Source organism: Pristiophorus japonicus, chromosome 8, assembly GCF_044704955.1.
Source record: "Pristiophorus japonicus isolate sPriJap1 chromosome 8, sPriJap1.hap1, whole genome shotgun sequence".
In the NCBI taxonomy this organism is placed as follows: Eukaryota; Metazoa; Chordata; class Chondrichthyes; family Pristiophoridae; genus Pristiophorus; species Pristiophorus japonicus.
In genome coordinates this window covers 62,333,091-62,351,963 of record NC_091984.1, presented here as the reverse complement: position 1 = coordinate 62,351,963, position 18,873 = coordinate 62,333,091, and the positions used below count along the sequence as shown (strand labels likewise).

General features: G+C 43.2%; 1 protein-coding gene across 3 annotated transcripts in view; it reads left to right on the top strand.

Moving 5' to 3' along the window:
• Nucleotides 1–18,873, top strand: part of ipo13b (importin 13b) — a 224,448-nt gene that overhangs the window by 45,527 nt on the left and 160,048 nt on the right. For 2 of the 3 annotated variants that reach the window (XM_070886849.1, XM_070886847.1), the window contains exon 3: nucleotides 2,225–2,287. The exons of the other annotated variant lie outside the window; for it this stretch is intronic. In XM_070886849.1, coding sequence (XP_070742950.1) covers nucleotides 2,225–2,287 — 63 coding nt within the window. The remainder of the gene's footprint in view (nucleotides 1–2,224; nucleotides 2,288–18,873) is intronic. 3 annotated transcript variants of the gene reach the window in all.

Below are 18,873 nucleotides of genomic sequence, written 5' to 3'. Positions count from 1 at the left end.
AAATTCCAGAAGATTTGTCAAGCATGATTTCCCCTTCATAAATCCATGCTGACTTGGACTGATCCTGCCACTGCTTTCCAAATGCGCTGTTATTTCATCTTTAATAATCGATTCCAACATTTTCCCCACTACTGACTTGCATTTATATAGCGCCTTTCACGACCACCGGTCGTTTTACAGCCATTGAAGTATTTTTGGAATGTCGTCACTGTTGTGATGCTACAAGAAATCGTTTTTATAGTACAGCTGTTATCACATGGACTCGTTGATGCGAATAGCATAGATGCCTTTTGATTGGAGGTTTGCTGTAATTTTCAGGGTTTTTTTTGCAAGTTTAGGCAACACTAGTTTACTTTAATGCTGCTCCATCTTCCCAAAATATACTCTTAATTTATTTTTTTAAATCCTTATGCTGTAAGCAAATGGAGGACTGATTTCACTCCTTCCCCAAGTTCTTGTTAATTGCTTAATTTGGTCAGCTACTAGGCAATTTGTATAAAATGATCTTGAGCACATCAACTAGGCAATAAAGAAAAATGATCAGTATTTCAGTGCAGTACTGAGGGAGTGCTTCATTCTTAAAGGTGCCATTTTTGGATGTGTTTTAACTGAGGCCTTGTTTGCATGTTTTGGATATTGAAAATCCCAAAATACTACTTGAAAAAAGCAAGGCGTTCTCCTCATCACAGGCAGTCCCTCGTAGTCGAGGATGACTTACTTCCACTCTTGAGTTTTCGGGTGACTCAAGAGTCCAATGCAGGGCCTACAGTCTCTCACAGGTGAGGCAGACAGTGGTTGAAGGAAAGGGTGGGTGGAGAGCCTGGGTTGACGCAAGCTCCTTCCGCTGTCTATGCTTGGTTTCTGCTTGTTCTCGGCGATGGGACTCGAGGTGCTCAGCGCCCTCCCAGATGCTTTCCTCCACTTTGAGCGGTCGTGGGCCAGCGATTCCCAGGTGTCGGTGGTACCAAGCTTATTGTCTACAGAGCAGTAGTGATACCTGTCCTCCTATGTGGCTCAGAAACCCATATATGGATACAGCAGACACCTTCAGCTGGAGAAGTACCACCAGCGCTGCCTCCAAGATCCTGCAAATCCATTGACGGGATAGATGCACCAACATCCGTGTTCTCGCTCAGGCCAGCATCGAAGCATTGACCACGCTTGATCAGCTCCGTTGGGCGGACCACATTGTCCGCGTGCCCGACACGAGACTCCCAAAGCTAGCGTTCTACTCTGAGCTTCGACATAGCAAGCGAGCCCCAGGTGGGCAGGGAAACACTTCAAGGACACTCTCAAAGCCTCCTATCAAAAGGCGTTCTAGTGTCCTGGTCAACAATCCTCCCTTAACAAATAATAATCAACTCATTGCTGTTTTGTTGTCACTTATGCCAGTCACTGCTCTCCAAAATTAATTCACTGTGTGAAAAGCTTTGCAGTATGCGCTACATAAATGAGTTTGTTGTAATGACAGATTAAAAAGGTGTTTCCCTATGTTCTGTATGAAGTATGACTTTTCTCAAAATTGCTGCTGACTAAAGTAAACATAATTTAAATATGCAGTGAATAGTTGCATTGAGATCCAGAATTATATTAAAATAACTTGATGATGAATTAATATTTCAGATTTGTGCCCCTTCACATCTGAAAAGTAATGATTAGACAAGCTTTTGATGCGTTTTTCCACCTCATTATTTTCCAGTTGTAAAGGAGGATAAGAATTCCCACAGATTGTTGTCTCCACAGATGCTGATTAACCTGTTTGTGTTTCCAGCTTTTTCTGTTTTGTTTCAGATTTTGAGTATTTGTAGTATTTGGCTTTTTATTTAGTTAATAATCAAAGTGGTAGTACCTGAACATGATTGCATTCGCAGCTTGCCCGTTGTATTGATTGCTGAGTTAATGAGAATCTTAATTGCCAAATTCCTGAGTGTATTCTAATGTCTATACTCGACCACTGCTTTAAAAGCTGATCAGGTGATGTCTCCATAAAACATGTAAATGTATATTGTTTAGTTCATTTTTATTTTGTTTTTACATTGCACTTTATAGTTCAAGGGGGTATGTGTAAAAGACAATGCATATGAAGTAAACTGCAGGTCAACCCTCTGTTAAGTGCTCATCTATAATTATAGAGAGTTGCACTGCTTGGCTAGTTATTGCATGCCTGGCCTGCTCGCTTATTGTCTGTTGTCTTAGCACCTCTTCTCCCTTATTGCCTGTGCAGATTTCTTGCCATCTTGCTGAATCTTGCTGACTCTGCAGCTATAAGGGAGATGGGGGAGCACAGGTAGGTAAAACTTATTTCTGTTTAGTCTTGCACTCTGCAATTTCTAATTTATGCTAATACTTGGCATTCAATTTTTTTCTCTCTCACTGCTAATTTTAAGTTTCTGCTCTTAATAATTGAGATACACATCTTTTAATGGGGCCCCTTCAACATCTCTTCACCTTCCCTCCCACTATCATTTTTATGGAGTTTGGACATCAGATTAGTATAGTAACACACTAACAAATGTTGCATACTCAGTGCAAATATGGTGTTCAAGGCCTCACGGTGATATCCTGAGTGGCGCTGAGTGAATATGAAGCACCTCCCCACAGGGAGAAAGGGGAAACTGCTGGTTAAATCGACTTGAGCCATATTAAAGTCATTTACAAAGCAATACTGACCATTTACCCAACCTGTCATTGGGGAGATAAATCTGCTGGAGTGCAAGTTGGCTAGTACTAGATCATGAAAGTGTTATTTTGCCACTTGTAGAAAATCCACTAAAATCAGCACTCCATCAGTTAGAATAAATGGACTGATGTAGTTCAAGTGATGGGTAACTTTACTTTACAGAGACAGTAAAGCATAACTTTACTGTCTCTGCTTTTCTCTGCTACTCAATCCGCAACAAGTTGATCAAAAACAGTAACTTTCCACAATGGGAGTTGTAAACACAAGCCTGTGACCTGGTCTGAGGAATTGTGTGTTGGGTGCACTAATCAACTTCCACCAACCCAATGAACAGCTGTTGTTTATTTTGAAATAGGGAAAATACCATGCCGTTCAATACATTTTGTCTAATTTTGCTTGGCAAATGTTTGAACATTTTCATATCTTATGGAGTTTGCAGACTGCTTATCTCCGTCTAGTATTCAGAGGATTATTTGTTGCTTCATTTCCACCAACGCCATTGTCTGTCTAATGTTAACTATAGAAAATTATCGGAATTGAAAATGGGAACTAAACAGAATATAAATTAGCAGTATAATAGAAGATTTGACTTGTGGCTATAATGAAACCTTGAAGCTTTGATCAGTTTGTTTAGATTCAGTGCTAATATTTACTGAAGTTATGAGAAAATTCAACCCGCGTTGGGGTCGCAACAGTATTTTTTTTAACATAGTATTTGGAGAACGGATGTTGATGAAGTTTAAAATTTAACTGTCTTTCAAGATAAGAGACTTTAGTGTGAGTTTCTATAACAGTCCCAATAATTCTTCAGAGAAACATTGACTAGAAACAGAACTCCATAGGAATTGATTTTTATTTTTAAATTGAGAAGGTCCAAAGCCTATAATGCAGGGCACCACCAAAGCTGAGAGGAGTAAAAAAGAATAAGGTAAATTTGGAAGTAGTAATTGAATAATATCAAGTTTGGGTTTCAATAATTGTAGAAGGAAGGAAATGCTTTGGAATAAGAAATTTTACAATCTGAGGTCCTGGAAATGAATGAATTATTCAAGATTTTGACTACAAGAGTGAAATGGGAAAGGCGAAGGGAGAATTTAAGAGGTTTACCTATCCCAAGAATCTGCCCCTCTTAAGACAAGAAGAGAGACGGCCCTATTTCTAGTTTTCAGTAGTTACAATATAGACTCACGACGTAATTCAGAATACTTGCCCGAAAGAAAATTGCCATCGGGAGAACGGTTCTGGACGGTTTGACATTTGATTGCACTGCTGACCGCATAAGTGGAATTGAAGCTTGCTGCAACTGATTTTTGAATTAAGGATACCATATAGTTTTAAAGGTATATGATTTATGATCTGTTGGCAGTGATGGCTTTTGAAAGCTGGTTTGTAGTATATTGGGCACCATGTTCCAAAAATAGCTGTAACTGGGGAAAGGAGCAGGTGGACCCTCCTCTCATGTTGTGAACATAGCAATTTAAGACCAGACCAGGCAGTCAGGTTTTTAACCAAAGCTGCATTAGCAAGCATTATCCAGGTTCAGATGATTAGCATGCAGGAGGATAGTATTTTGTTTGAAAGGAAGACAATCTGCTGATCTGAGGAGGCATAGCATATTCATTATTTTTTGTATTATTACATAAATGCAATCATGAGATTATAATTGACTTGCATATTAAAATGTTCTTGGGTATTTGGAAATTATCCAACAACGTTCCAATTTCTGGATATTTTGCAATAACACATGCTAAAATCAAAGTATGTTTTATTATTTGCTGTTTCATCTTGGCTTTTGATGATCCATAATGTTATGTTCTGATTCCGTGCACATAGATATTTGCTCATTAGAGGTTTAGTTCCAGCAAGAGTTCCTTTTTGAAAAAGCCAACACATTCATGTGGAGGCACAAGTATGTAAAGTCTATTGCAAACGTAATGGGTCCTCACGCAAGTTCTTAATCTTAGTTGTATTTGTTGATGGGAAGCTCCCTGCTTCCAGAGGCAGGAAAAGTAAATTGGAAGATAACTGATTTCCCCTCTCTAACGGTTGGTTGTTCTCTTTCCTGCTCATTGATTAAAGCCCGTATGTGCCTGAGATTGGTGAATAGGGAGGAAACAAATATTCTTCAAATAAAAATTTTAATCTGTTGGTACATTTTTCCCACTAAAATTAAGATCCTTTTTCAGGGCTGTGCATTTGGAATATTTGGAACTAAGGGGTTGTAACACCATGTGGACAAAGGAATCTGCCATACTCGTGTCCACGATCAAATACATGAGAAGTTTCAGTTGATGCAGTTTAGATTTCTGTTGCTGGGGTGGTCTTCGATGCTTCATCGGCATTTTTACAGTGTTGAATATAGATAAATAGATTTTAAACCCATATTATCCTTTGAATATAAAATTCTGATCTGAAAATGCAGGTGTGCTGTGTTTGAATACTACATGATCACATCTGGATGACAAAATCCTAAACAATGTACCCTGCTGAGAAAAGTGACTCAAGGGAACAGATCATGAAGGACTGATTAAATAGACACTAAGTTTATATTATAGCCTTGATAACCATCACATTCAGTTTACTTCAATGTCAATGGGCCCAAGTTTCCACACGCGCCTAGAACGGCGCAGTCCCGACCTGGACGCCCGTTTTTCGCGCCACAAAGTGCGCCGAAAAAAATCCTCGGTATTCTCCACCTACTTGCAGGCTACCTCTGGCTCTCGGCGCAGCCAGCACGGGCTGTGGGGGGGCGGAGCCAGGTCCCTGCGCTGAAAACAGTGCCGGGACCTCTGCACATGCGCGCTACAGTGGGCACACAAGTGCAGTAGCTCCAGGCGCCGAACTGTGTGGGAGGGGCCCGAAGCACGCAACCCCTAGCCCTGGCTGAATGGCCTCACTGGGGCTGCGTGAATAAGACTCCTCCCACGGCCAGCTCCTGCTCCCCCCCCCCCGACCAGACCCGACACTCGCTCCCCGCCCTGCCTCCGGACCAGACCCGATAATCGCTCCCCGCCCCCGCTCTGCCTCCGGACCAGACCCGACACCCGCTCCCCCCCCAGCCTCCAGACCAGACCAGACCGACACCCGCTCCCCGCACCCCCCCCCCGCCTCTGGACCAGACCCGACACCCGCCCCCTGCCTCCGGACCAGACCCGACACCCGCGCCCCCCCCCCCCCCCCCCCCGACCGACCCGACCCGTGCTCCCGCCCCCCGACTCGACCCCCCCTCCCCACGTGATCCGACCCGACTCCCGGATCCGACCTGACCTCCCTCCCCCCCCACTCCCTCCCTCCTCTCCCTCCCTCCTCTCTCTCTCTCTCTCTCTCTCTCTCTCTCTCTCTCTCTCTCTCTCTCTCTCTCTCTCTCTCTCTCTCTCTCTCTCTCCCCCCCCCCCCCCCCCCCGACCCAACGCCACCTACCTGTAAATCTGGTAGCCTTCGGTCCCGAAAGGCCTGCCTGAAGCACTTTCACACAGGTAGGAAGATGGTTTATTTAATCTTTTCTTTGCTTATAAATGTTTATTCAGGTTGGATTTATTTGTATAAGTATAAATAAGGATTTATTATAGAATTTAATGACTTCCCTTCCCCCCCCCCCCCCACCTCGTTCTGGACGCCTAATTTGTAACCTGTGCCTGATTTTTTAATGTGTAGAACAGGTTTTTTCAGTTCTACAAAAATCTTCACTTGCTCCATTCTACTTTAGTTTGGAGTACGTTTTCACTGTGGAAACTTTGAAATCAGGCGTCAGTGGCCGGACACGCCCCCTTTTGAAGAAAAAATTCTGTTCCAAAGTAGAACTGTTCTACCTGACTAGAACTGCAGAAAAAAAAAATGTGGAGAATTGCGATTTCTAAGATAGTCCGTTCTCCACCAGTTGCTCCTAAAAATCAGGCGCAAATCATGTGGAAACTTGGGCCCAATATGTTAGCATATTACTTTAGCATATTATGAACAGCCCACTTCCACAGCCTTCACTTTCAGATGAAACAAATGTCCAATTTAACTTTATTTTGATGTCAATCTTTTATAGTGCCAATGTTTTTCAGTATTTTCTTATACTCATGGATTTATTTAATGTTTAATGACAAATGAATATTCAACAGCTGCAGGCAGGTTGCTAAATGTTGGATGGTGTAATAAATCATTGTTGATATTTTGGTGCTTTTATTGTATATGCAATCATTAGTGGTTGAGGCCATAACAGCTTAAATTATTTCAACATAAATCCTTGCTCAGAAAATTTCCAATATGGTAACAAAGCAATGATTTGGTAGATTTGAAGGTAGAATGGAGTGTAGTCAAGTCTCAATTCTGGTCACCAACGGCACCATCAACTTGCATTTAAAGCATTGCAAAGCACATCACCAGTGATTATTGAACAAAATTGGACACCGAGCTACATAAGGAGTTATTAGAACAGGTAACCAAAAGCCTGGTCAAAGAGGTAGGTTTAATGGGGCGTCGTACAGGAGGAGAGACAGGTAGAGAAGCGGAGAGGTTCAGGGAGGGAATTCCAGAGCTTGGGGCCTAAGCAGCTGAAGGCACAGTGGCCAATGGTGGAGCGATTAAAATCTGGGATAAGCAAGAGGGCAGAGATTTCGGAGGGTTGTAGGGCTGGAGGAGGTTACAGAGATGGGGAGGAGTGAGGCCATGGAGGGATTTGAAAATCAAGATGTTGTCAGATTGGGAGCCAATGTAGGTCAGCGATCTCCGAGGTGACGGGTGAAGGGGACTTGTGCAAGTTAGGATACGAGCAGCAGAGTTTTGGATGAGCTCAAGTCTACGGAGTGTGGAAGGTGATGGGCCAGCCAGGAGATCATTGGAATACTCGAGTCTAGAGGTAACAAAGGCATGGATGAGGATTTCAGCAGCAAATGAGCTGGTGTGGAATCAGACAATGTTGCGAGGTTGAAGAAGTCTTGGTGATGGAGAGGATATGGGATTGGAAACTTAGCTCGGGGTCAAATAGGATTCAAAGGCTGCAAACAGTCTGGTTCTGCCTCCGACAGTCCTCCGAGTGAGGGATGGAGTTGATGGCTAGAGAATGGAGTTTGTGACGGGAACCAAAGACACTGCCTTTGGTCTTCTCAATTTTTAATTAGAGGAAATTTACTGGATGTTGGATAAACAACATGACAAATCAGAGGCAGTGGCGGGGTCAAGAGAGAGAGAGATGGTGACTAGGTAAAGCTGGGAAGAGCAAGCAGTTAATCTTTTTGTTACATGATTTTCATTGAGCATAATATTTATATTTTATTACAGAAAACAATGTAGATACTGTAGTACTTCCCATTTGATAATTAAGTCCAAACTGATTTTAAAGGAAATTGCATGTGAAAATGTAAATTCCAGTTATCTCAATCTTTGGCATTTGATGTAAACGTATAATGTGCACTGTAATAAAGCCAAATGGTTCCTGTTAACTGTCACAGTATCCAGAAATATTGCCTGTTGTAAAATACAGGGCACGAAGAAAGTGACGTTGCATAACAAAACTAAGCATGAGCAATGCATTTATTAAAATATTTATTTCACTTCTGTGCTGGGTGACCTTTATTACGCTCCTCTATTTGCAGGTAGTTCCCAAACAAGCTACAGTTGATGTATTGTCAAGACTTTCAGTATTTTATTTAGACATATTATTATGTTCATCGTGTGAATTTTTGTGTGTGACTGAGTCTATGGCTTAATTTTGCAAGCATGGCTTAATTTTGCAAGCATGGCTGAAGTGTTTTGTCTTTTTTAAGTGAATTTTGAGATGGTCATGTTTTAACTTTACTGTGTTGGCCTGTCTCGTGGTCTTGTAAATTGCTACTCGCTTAATCAAGCAGCTAATTGTAAATCTGAGTTGTTTCTAGTTGGTGTAAAAACCAAAAACTACCCAGCTGTCTTGGTCCATTTAATTTTGAGTGCTCGTGATCCTGCTGGATATTTTTGTGTAGTGCTTACTGAAATGATGTTTTAATTAAGTGCGTAATTTTGTAAGTTCCACGAGCTTTCTGGTTCTATTTTTACATTTCATTCTTTTAGATTTTTTGCCTCCATAATGTACTGGACACCCTTAATCTGTTTGATTTGTCAATCCTGAATGCTCCCTGATCTCTTGTATTGCTTTCATGTTGGATACCTTCAGTTGTTAGCCATCGTAGGAGAGTGAGCACTTGGATGATGGGCGAGTGGGACGGTGTGGGCTGGGATATGGGCAGCAGAGTTTTAGATGGGCTGAAATTTATGGAGGCCAGCCAGGATAGCTTTGGATTAGTTGAGTCTGGAGTTGCAAATGCACATGAGGGTTTTTGTGACCGATGGACATGGGTAGGAGCAGAGGTGGGTGATATAGTGGTGGAAGTGATGGGACAGGAGCTCAGCTCGGGGTCAGATAGGACACACAGGTTGCGATTGGTCTGATTTAGCATGCGGCAATAACTGGCAAGGGAGATAGAGTTGGTAGCAAGGATGCAAAGTTTTTGATGGGCCAAAGACCATGGGGCCCAGTGTTTAGCTGTGGGAAATTGGTGTCAGACTGCTCCAACTTCTAGTCTTGAATGCGTAGCAGGGAGGTAGAGCTGGATGTCACCAGCATATATGTAGAAGTTGACTCCATGTCTGTGGATGATGTCACCAAGGAGCAGCATTTAGATGAATAACAGGGAGCCAAGTATGCATACTTATAGGACTCCCCGGGTAACTGGGGTAGAAGGAAAAACAAGTGTTAGAAATGCACTGGCTGTGATTGTATAGGTCAGAGTGAAACCAAACAAAAACAGTCCCACCAAGCTGGACAGTCGAGGAGAGATGTTGGAGGAGGATGGTGTGGTTGCCTGTCAAAAATTGCAGAGATCGAGGATGAAAAATGCATCACAGCCACAGAGAATGTCATTCGTGACTTTGATTAGAGCCATTTTGGTGCTGTGGGAGGATGGGAAACCTGATTGGACAAATTCAAAAGTGTGCAGGAGACAGCAACATGTTCAAGGACTTGAGAGAGGAAAGGAAGGTTGGAGTTGGGGCAGTAGCTTGCAAGGACAAAGAATTCAAGGCTGTTTTTTTTGAGGGAGCCATTTACAATATTGGCTGGCTTTGGGGCGGCGGAGGGGCACGGGCAGAAAGAAAAGTTGGGTGGTCAGCAATTTAGTGGGAATGAAGTCATTTATGTGATCTTGTCACTTGAAAATAAAAGAAAGCCAATTGCTGACTTTATGCAAAGAAACTTGCCTCCTGGCAACAGCAAATATCTTAATTCACACAGAATGTGTAATATTTTGACTTTAGCAATTGCACCATAAGGGAAATAGAGAGCTTGGCATTTCATTGTGGGTGCTGAAATTGGCAACAACTTTCCAGTTGGCAAACTTCCCTCATCAAAGAGCAATTCGCCTCTCTCTGTTTACTTAAATGCTCTTTTTTTGTGGTGGTAGATCTTCTCCTTGAACGCGTACATTTTTGTACTGATGGTAGCCCACGCTCTGGGTGGGGGGTGAATTCAAGGATTTTGACCCAGTAGCAATGAAAGAATGGTCATATATGTCCAAGTCAGTCGTGGGGAAAATGTTGGAATCAATTATTACAGATGAAATAGCAGCGCATTTAAAAAGCAGTGACAGGATCGGTCCATGTCAGCATGGATTTATGAAAGGGAAATCATGCATGACAAATCTAATTTTTTGAGGATGTAACTAGTAGAGTGGACAAGGGAGCACCAGTGGATGTGGTGTATTTAGACTTTCAAAAGGCTTTTAACAAGGTCCCACACAAGAGATTAGTGTGCAAAAATTAAAGCACATGGTATTGGGGGTAATGTACTGACATGGATAGAGAACTGGTTGGCAGACAGGAAGCAGAGAGTCGGGATAAACAGGTCCTTCTCAGAATGGCAGGCAGTGACCTGGTGGGGTGCTGCCAGGCTCCGTGCTGGGACCCCAACTAAAAAAAAAATACATTAATGATTTAGATGAAGGAATTGAGTGTACTATCTCCAAGTTTGCAGATGACACTAAGCTGGGTGGCGGTGTGAGCTGTGAGGAGGATGCTAAGAGGCTGCAGGGTGACTTGGACAGGTTAGGTGAGTGGGCAAATGCATGGCAGATGCAGTATAATGTGGATAAATGTGAGGTCATCCACTTTGATGGCAAAAACATGAAGGCAGAATATTATCTGAATGGCGGCAGATTAGGAAAAGGGAAGGTGCAACGAGACCTGGGTGTCATGGTACATCAGTCATTGAAAGTTGGCATGCAGATACAGCAGGTGGTGAAGAAGGCAAATGGCATGTTGGCCTTCATAGCTAGGGGTTTTGAGTATAGGAGCAGGGAGGTCTTGATGCAGTTGTACAGGGCCTTGGTGAGGCCTCACCTGGAATATTGTGTTCAGTTTTTGTCTCCTAATCTGAGGAAGGACGTTCTTGCTATTGAGGGAGTGCAATGAAGGTTCACCAGACTGATTCCCGGGATGGCGGGACTGACATATGAGGAGAGACTGGATCGACTGGGCCTGTATTCACTGGAGTTTAGAAGAATGAGAGAGGATCTCATAGAAACATATAAAATTCTGATGGGAATGGACAAGTTAGATGCAGGAAGAATGTTCCCGATGTTGGGGAAGTCCAGAACCAGGGGTCACAGTCTAAGGATAAGGGGTAAGCCATTTAGGACCGAGATGAGGAGAAACTTTTTCATTCAGAGTTGTTAACCTGTGGAATTCCCTACCGCAGAGAGTTGTTGATGCAAGTTCGTTAGATATATCCAAGAGGGAGTTGGATATGGCCCTGATGGCTAAGGGGATCAGGGGGTATGGAGAGAAAGCAGGAAAGAGGTATTGAGGTGAATGATCAGCCATGATCTTATTGAATAGTGATGCAGGCTCGAAGGGCCGAATGGCCTACTCCTGCACCTATTTTCTATGTTTCTATGGAGGTGATGCTGTTCCCATAACATTGCTGCCTTTGTTCTTCTCTGAAGAACTTGCAGGTCTGCAAGGTGTTAAAGTAAGCTTTGACAAGTTCCTGCAGTGCATCTTTTCGATTATATGTACTGCAGCAACAGTGTGGTGGAGGTGGTAAATATTGAGTTAATTGGAGGGGCGCTGATCAAGCTGACTGCTTTGTTCTAGATGATGATTCGTTACTGGAGTTTTGGTTGCAGCAGCATTCATCCAGGTGAATATTTTATCACTCCTGACTTGAACTTTGTTGATGGTGCAGAGGTATTGGTAGGTCTAGAGGTGAACCAATCATTGCAGAGTCTCTAGTGTCTACCCTGCTTATGTAGTTACGCTATTCATATGGCTGGCCCAATTAAGGTTCTGGTCAGTGGTGACCCCAGTGATTTTAATGTTGAGAGACTTGGCAATGGTTGAAGGGCTGGTAGAGGGGGTTCGGCATTTTCCTGTTGATGACCTGTCACTTAAGTACATATTAGCCCAAGCTCTAATGGTACCCAGGACCTGATTAGGTTGATATCAGAGAAGATGTGTGTCTGTGTGTGATGCACACTTACTATTGCATTCGTGCGACTGTGTTGCTTTTCTCTGTGCACTCTCCACGCACCCTCCTCCTCCTCTGCCTTATGACGATGACTCCATTTTCTCTTCTCCTCTCTCCCTACTTGATCTGAAAAATTCAAATTAGTCTTGACTGCCCAAGTGCAACACCACAGGAGATCATCTAATATATTTACAAAAACAGGGCAATTACATTATTCGAATCCTAGGCTTCACTGGTTCCTAAAGGAGGAATTTAATCAGTCTGCTTGATTGTTTTGGAAGAAAGTGGGATTGGATGAAGTCTTCAGTTCATGCAAGTCACAATACACACTGACTAAACAATGATGTTCATTCCATTCCAGTTTAATTAGATAGGGTAAATATTTAAGGTAGAAGAGAGAAGGATGCAAATACACATTAAAAATGGAACCAAAAATGAATGCGGCATAGTGCTTTTTAGATCCAATTGCGAAAAGCAATTACCAGTAGTTTGTGTGGTTTTGAAGTTGTATCAAAAAGGTATGGGAATAAACATATTTTTCTGTGTTGGTGGTGTAGGGTGAGCGAAAGCAAGACTAAGAAGGAATTAATTTATTCGCTTGCTTCCAGGTGACTGGTGTTAGTGCAACTATTTAGAAGTTTATGAAACAGCTTGTGGTAACATACCCTGAAAATATGCTCACTATTTGAAAACATTTGTGCACCTCTGCCTGCCCCAGTGTGCTCTTTGTGCATTCCACTGATGACCCACCCAGCATCAGTAACTTACCTTTTTAAAGACTTGAGAACAAAAACCCACATTCAACTCACTGCATTAAATAATATATTGCTGTGCATCCATGTTGCTCCAATAAAAATCATAAGTCTTCTGGCTCTTCCTCATATTTCCTTAACATTACTGATTAGTTTGCATTGAAATAAATGCTTCCCACATTTTTTTTGCACAACTTGTGACCTATATAGAATTGGAGTCAATATATGAGCAAGCTTTTTTAGACAATTCATGGGTCCTTGGTGCAGTTCTTAATAGTTTTGTTTTGAGTAGATCAGTTTTTTTTAAACTTACACGTTAATGTTAGTCATAACATTCCTTCAGATATTGGCTACATTTCTTTTTGTACATGATTTGTCTATATTACATAAATTCTCTTCTGGTGATTAGTTTGTGCAAGGAACACTTTGATTTTACAATTTGGACTGAATGATCAAACAATTGATCTACTGTTCTGTTAGCTGCAGGGAATCACTATTATCCCATTACTGCTGGAAGAAAACGTTAAGATTATATCTGCATCACTGCATTATGTCTGCCGTTGAGTGAAATGGAGTTCAGACCTCCTGAACTAAACTGTTTTGTGTTCTAACCTATTCTTTCACTGGATTTATTATCTAGAATGGCTCAAAGCCTTTTGATGCTTCCTTTCCTTCCCCCACTCCACCCTCGATTTCATTATTAATTTTGTGGTTGTGGGGCTGGAGAAGATTAGAGATTGGGAGGGGCAAGGCCATGCAGGGATTTGAAAACTAGGAATAACATTTTGAAATCAAGGCGTTGCTTAACCAGGAGCCAATGTAGGTCAGCGAGCACAGGGGTGATGGGTGAACGGGACTTGCTATGAGTTAGGACACAGGCAGCCGAGTTTTGGAAGGCATTTACGTAGGGTAGCATGTGGGAGACCAGCAAGGGGAGTGTTGGAATAGTCCAGTCTAGAGGTAACAAAGGCATGGATGACAGTTTCAGCAGCAGATGAGCTGAGGCAAGGGCATAGACGGGTGATGTTACGGATGTGGAAATAGGCAGTCTTAGTTATGCCGCGGATATGTGATCGGAAGTTCATTTCAGGGTCAAATATGACACGAAGGTTGCGAACACTCTGGTTCAACCTCCGACAGTTGTCAGGGAGAAGGAAGGAGTTGGTGGCTAGGGAATGAAGTTTGTGGCGGGGACTAAAAACAGTGGCTTCAGTTTTCCCAATATTTAATTGGAGAACATTTCTGCTCATCCGGAACTGGATGTCGGACAAGCAGCCTGACAGTTTAGAGACTGTGGTGGTGAGGATGAGCTGGGTGTCATCAGCGTACATGTGGCAACTGACGTTGTTTCCGGATGATGTCACCAAGGGACAGCATGTAGATGACAAATAGGAGGGGGCCAAGGATAGATCCCTGGAGGACACCAGAAGTAATGATGTGGGAGCAGGAAGAGAAGCCGTTGCAGGTGATTCTCTGGCTACGATTAGATAGATAAGAATGGAACCAGGTGAGTGCAGTCCCACCTAGTTGGACGACGGTGGAAAGGCGTTGGAGAAAGATGGAATGGTCAACCATGTCAAAGGCTGCAGACAGGTCAAGAAGGACGAGGAGGGATAGTTTACCTTTGTCACAGTCACAAAGGATGTCATTTGTGACTTTCAATGCCTGTCAACCTAGCCCTTCAACATCAACCCAGCCACTCCCACTCTTACTGCTGAGTTTCACCAAAGTAAAGGTCCTGCCCTGTGCTCTCCCACCTTCTAATTCTGCTTCCACTATGGTTAAGTCTGTCTTGGCCCTAGCTACAAACCATACCACTTCCGGTCTCAAACAAATGTGAGCAAGAAAAACAAAAGACGACGACAAAACAGAAAAACATAAGCAAATCAGGAGATGGAGAACTGGCAATAATAAGACGGCAGACGTGGACAACAAGAAACCATTTGCACTGACTTGCCTTGGAGCAATGTTATGAGAGATCTGCTAGTAATATATCCAAAATTTTGAGTATAGTGTGTACATTCTGCAATGGTAATATTTTCCTGTCATGCTATATCTGTAATACGTGTCTGCAATACTGGAACATACCTGTTTATTATGCTTCGCTTTGAATCCTCCCATCCCCATCTCCAAGGGAGGTGGTGCTGTTCTTTGCCGTGCTTACCCATTACATAGCATATACAGCACAGAAACAAGCCATTCCGTCCAACCTGTCCAAGTAAATGCTCCATTTGAGCCCGTTTTAACTGAAACAAAATTGAATCTCCTGCCAATGCTTGTCGCTCTTGCTTTCCTCACTGAGCAGCCGTGTCTTCCTGCTCCCTGCCCCGAGAAATGTTCTCGCAGTGTTTCTCTGCATCCACTATATCTTTAGCAGTTTTCCCCCCTCATTCTGTAAAGGAGTGCCACCTACACAGATCAAACAAGTCGCCCATGCAAGAAAATCTGCCAATATAAGTATAAAAAAAAAAGTAACTCTATGTTAATGGGTATAAAATCTCAGCTCCAGCAGCCTGCCTGTCTTATTTATACTTGATGTGCTGGGCAAATACATTTGACTCAACTCCATTTCTATAAGCGTCTAGCTGCAGCTGCAACATGCCTTTAAGTTTAAAGAAAATGTACTTAAAGCACCAGCACATCCCCATGCTGAACTTCAGATTTTTATTTACTTCATTTTTAAAAAATTTGATCTTTGGATGTGAGTGCACAATATTTATTGTCCATCCCTAATTGACCTGAGGCATTGAGTCAACCAAATAGTGTGGTACTGGAGGAGTGGCAGCTTCCCTTCCCTGAAGGATGTTCGTGAATTTATTGGGTTTTTACAGCAATCTGGCAGCTTTCATAGTCATTTTCTGATTTTATTGAATTCTATTTCACAAGATGCGATGGTGGGATTTGAATTTGTGGGCCCCGATATTTGCGGGGAGGGCGAGGCCAAAGAGCCCAGCGAGGCCAGTAATGCATAGGTCCTGCCGAACTGAATGGCAAGCAGTCATTAACATTTTTTAGTTCTGTTTCCTGTCCGGCACCTGGCCAAATGGACAGCCTGGCCGGCGAGCGGGAGGAAACACCAGTAGCGAGGCTGCAGCTGGGGATCCTTGGGGGCTCTCCTTGCCAATCGGGTGGTCCGAGAGGTCCGGTGATCGGGAGGTGGAGAGAGCTCCTGCGATGAGGGGGGGAAGGGGGATGAGGGAAGAAAGAGAGCCCACGATCGGCTTCCGGGGAGAGCACACCTGCTCCTCCTGCCTAGCAAATGGGTGCTGAAAGACATACTCGTGTCAGGGTGTTGGCAGCTCCAGCCTTTTCACTGCCAAGTTTTCCAACCGCTGAGAAAACCGTGCAGCAACAGTCAGTTTTAAATCGGGTTCCCAATTTAATTAAGTACTCCAGCTCTCCATGGGCATCCCGATATCTGCCGCTATAAAAAAAGGCGGCAGGCACGTGTTGGGGTCGCACTCCCATTGTATGCTGCGCCCAACCAGGAAAATAGTTCCTCAAAACAAATGAGAAAATTTAATTAGAAAAAAAATAGGACTCCATCCTAAGAAGGAAAAAAGTTCTTCTAAGTAAACAACAAAATTCTAGTGCAGTCTTTCAAATTCCCACTACCCTCCACTGACGACCACCAGTGTTCACTCACCACCTCTACTAACCATTATGCATCACTATCCCCTTAACTATTCATTACTATCCATATCTACTGTTGTCTTTCAAATTACTATTTACTTCCCCCAACATCCATTTAGCCCAAATATTCACTATACCAACTCTTCCCAATCATTGACAGCTGACCAGTACTCCCTATCTCCTCAACTACTCACTACTGCTTCCATGCAACTTCCTAAATTGTTACAAAATCAGTTCCCAAACAGCCTATACTCTGACTGCTTGTCACTAATGCCCTAACACATCCACTTCTATATCAAAACCAGATTTTGTAACTTCTTGTGAGAAATCCAGTGTTGAGAAATGCCTTGAGAGTTACACCAGTGGTAATTTTTGCATAAAGAACACGCGTTCTGTAAGTGTACACTTGTTTTCTCTTGCACCTTGCTGTTGCATCTTATTCATCGGCTCTAAATTAAAATCGCAGTAAACTTGTCATACACACCTATCTACAATTGCATTGTTAGAATTGACCACTGCACAGTCTTCGAGAAGATGTCTCTGCTCCACTGTAAGGGTATCCTCAAACATGTAATATAGCACCATCAAAGTGCTAAATGGCCAGATTAAAGATACGTCTTAACAGCCCAAAACTGGGCACCTATGACTCAGTGTGTCATCATTAGCAGCAGAATTATATCCCAACGCAATATATAACTTTCTGGCCTGACGCATCCCTCACTACTTGATCACCTCTAATAATGAAGTGGCCTATGCCAGCCGAAAGCAGGACCAGTATAACAGCCAGGCTTGGGCTGACAAATAACACTCGTACCACACAAGTGCCAGGTACCAAGTACCATCTTGAATGAGCGAAAGCCCAGACATCATCTCTTAACCTTCAACAGCACCACCACCATCAGAGTTGCCCACCATCAACATTTTGGAGTCATCAATAACCAGAAGCGTAACTGGATAAGCCATACCAACACTAGTTACAAGGACCGGGTAGAAGCTGGGTATTCTGCATTACTGAATCACCACCTGACCCCTCAAATGATATCCATAAGACTCAACACTGGAAGGAAATTGGTTGTGGTTGTTGGAGGTCAATCATCCCAGCCCTAGGACATCACTGCAGGAGTTCCTCAGGGCAGTGTCCTAGGCACAACCATCATCAATGACCTTCCCTCCAACATAAGGTCAGAAGTGGGGATGTTTGCTGATGATTGCACAGTGTTCAGTTCCATTCGCAACTCCACATACAGCAAGACCTAGACAACATTCAGGCTTGGGATGATAAGTGTCAAGTAACATTCACAAGTGCCAGGCAATGAACATCTCGAACAAGCGAGAGTCTAACCACCCCTTGATACTCAACAGCATTACCATCGCCGAATCCCCCAACATCAACATCCTGGGGGTTACCATTGACCAGAAACCTAACTGGATCAGTCACATAAATAATGTGGTAACAAGAGCAGGTCAGACTGGTATTCTGCAGCAAGTGTCTCACTTCTTAGCTCCTCAAAGCCTTTCCACCATCTGTAAAGTACAATTCAGGAGCTCCAACAACACTCAAGAAGCTCGACACCATCCAGGACAAAGCATCCCACTTAATTGGCACCCCATCCACCACGTTCAACATTCACTCCCTCCACCACTGCCGCACCATGGTTGCGGTGTGTACCATCTATAAGATGCACTGCAGCAACTTGCTACAGTTTCTTCAGCAGCACCTCCCAAACCTGCGACCTCTACCACCTAGAAGAACGAGGGCAGCAGGCGCATGGCAACACCATTACCTGCAAGTTGCATACCATTTTGACTTGGAAATATATCAGCGTTCCTTCATCGCCACTGGGCCAAAATCCTGGAACTCCTTCCCTAACAACACTGGGAGTACCTTCACCACAAGGACTGCAGCGGTTCACGAAGGCGGCTCACCACCACCTTCTCGAGCGCAATTAGGGATGGGCAATAAATGCAGGCCTTGCCAGGGACGCCTACATCCTGGAATGAATAATTAAAAAAATCAACGAACAGCCCTACTCCTGACCTTATGATGGAAGGAAGGTAGTTGATGAAGCAACTAAAGCTGGTTGGGTCCAGGACACTTTGCTGAGAAACTCCTGCGGTGATATTCTGGGCTGTGATGACTATCCATCTGTGTGTATTTTGTGCTTTAGAAAATGGTGGAGATAAAAAAAAATCAAATGCTTAGATGAAGAAACCTGTAATAATCAAAGACTCGCAGTTATGGGTTTTTTTTTGCAAAAATGGAGTGTTGTAGAATTTGATCCCAAAGGCATCAGTAAAATTCCCAGAGTAACATGTAATAAAAA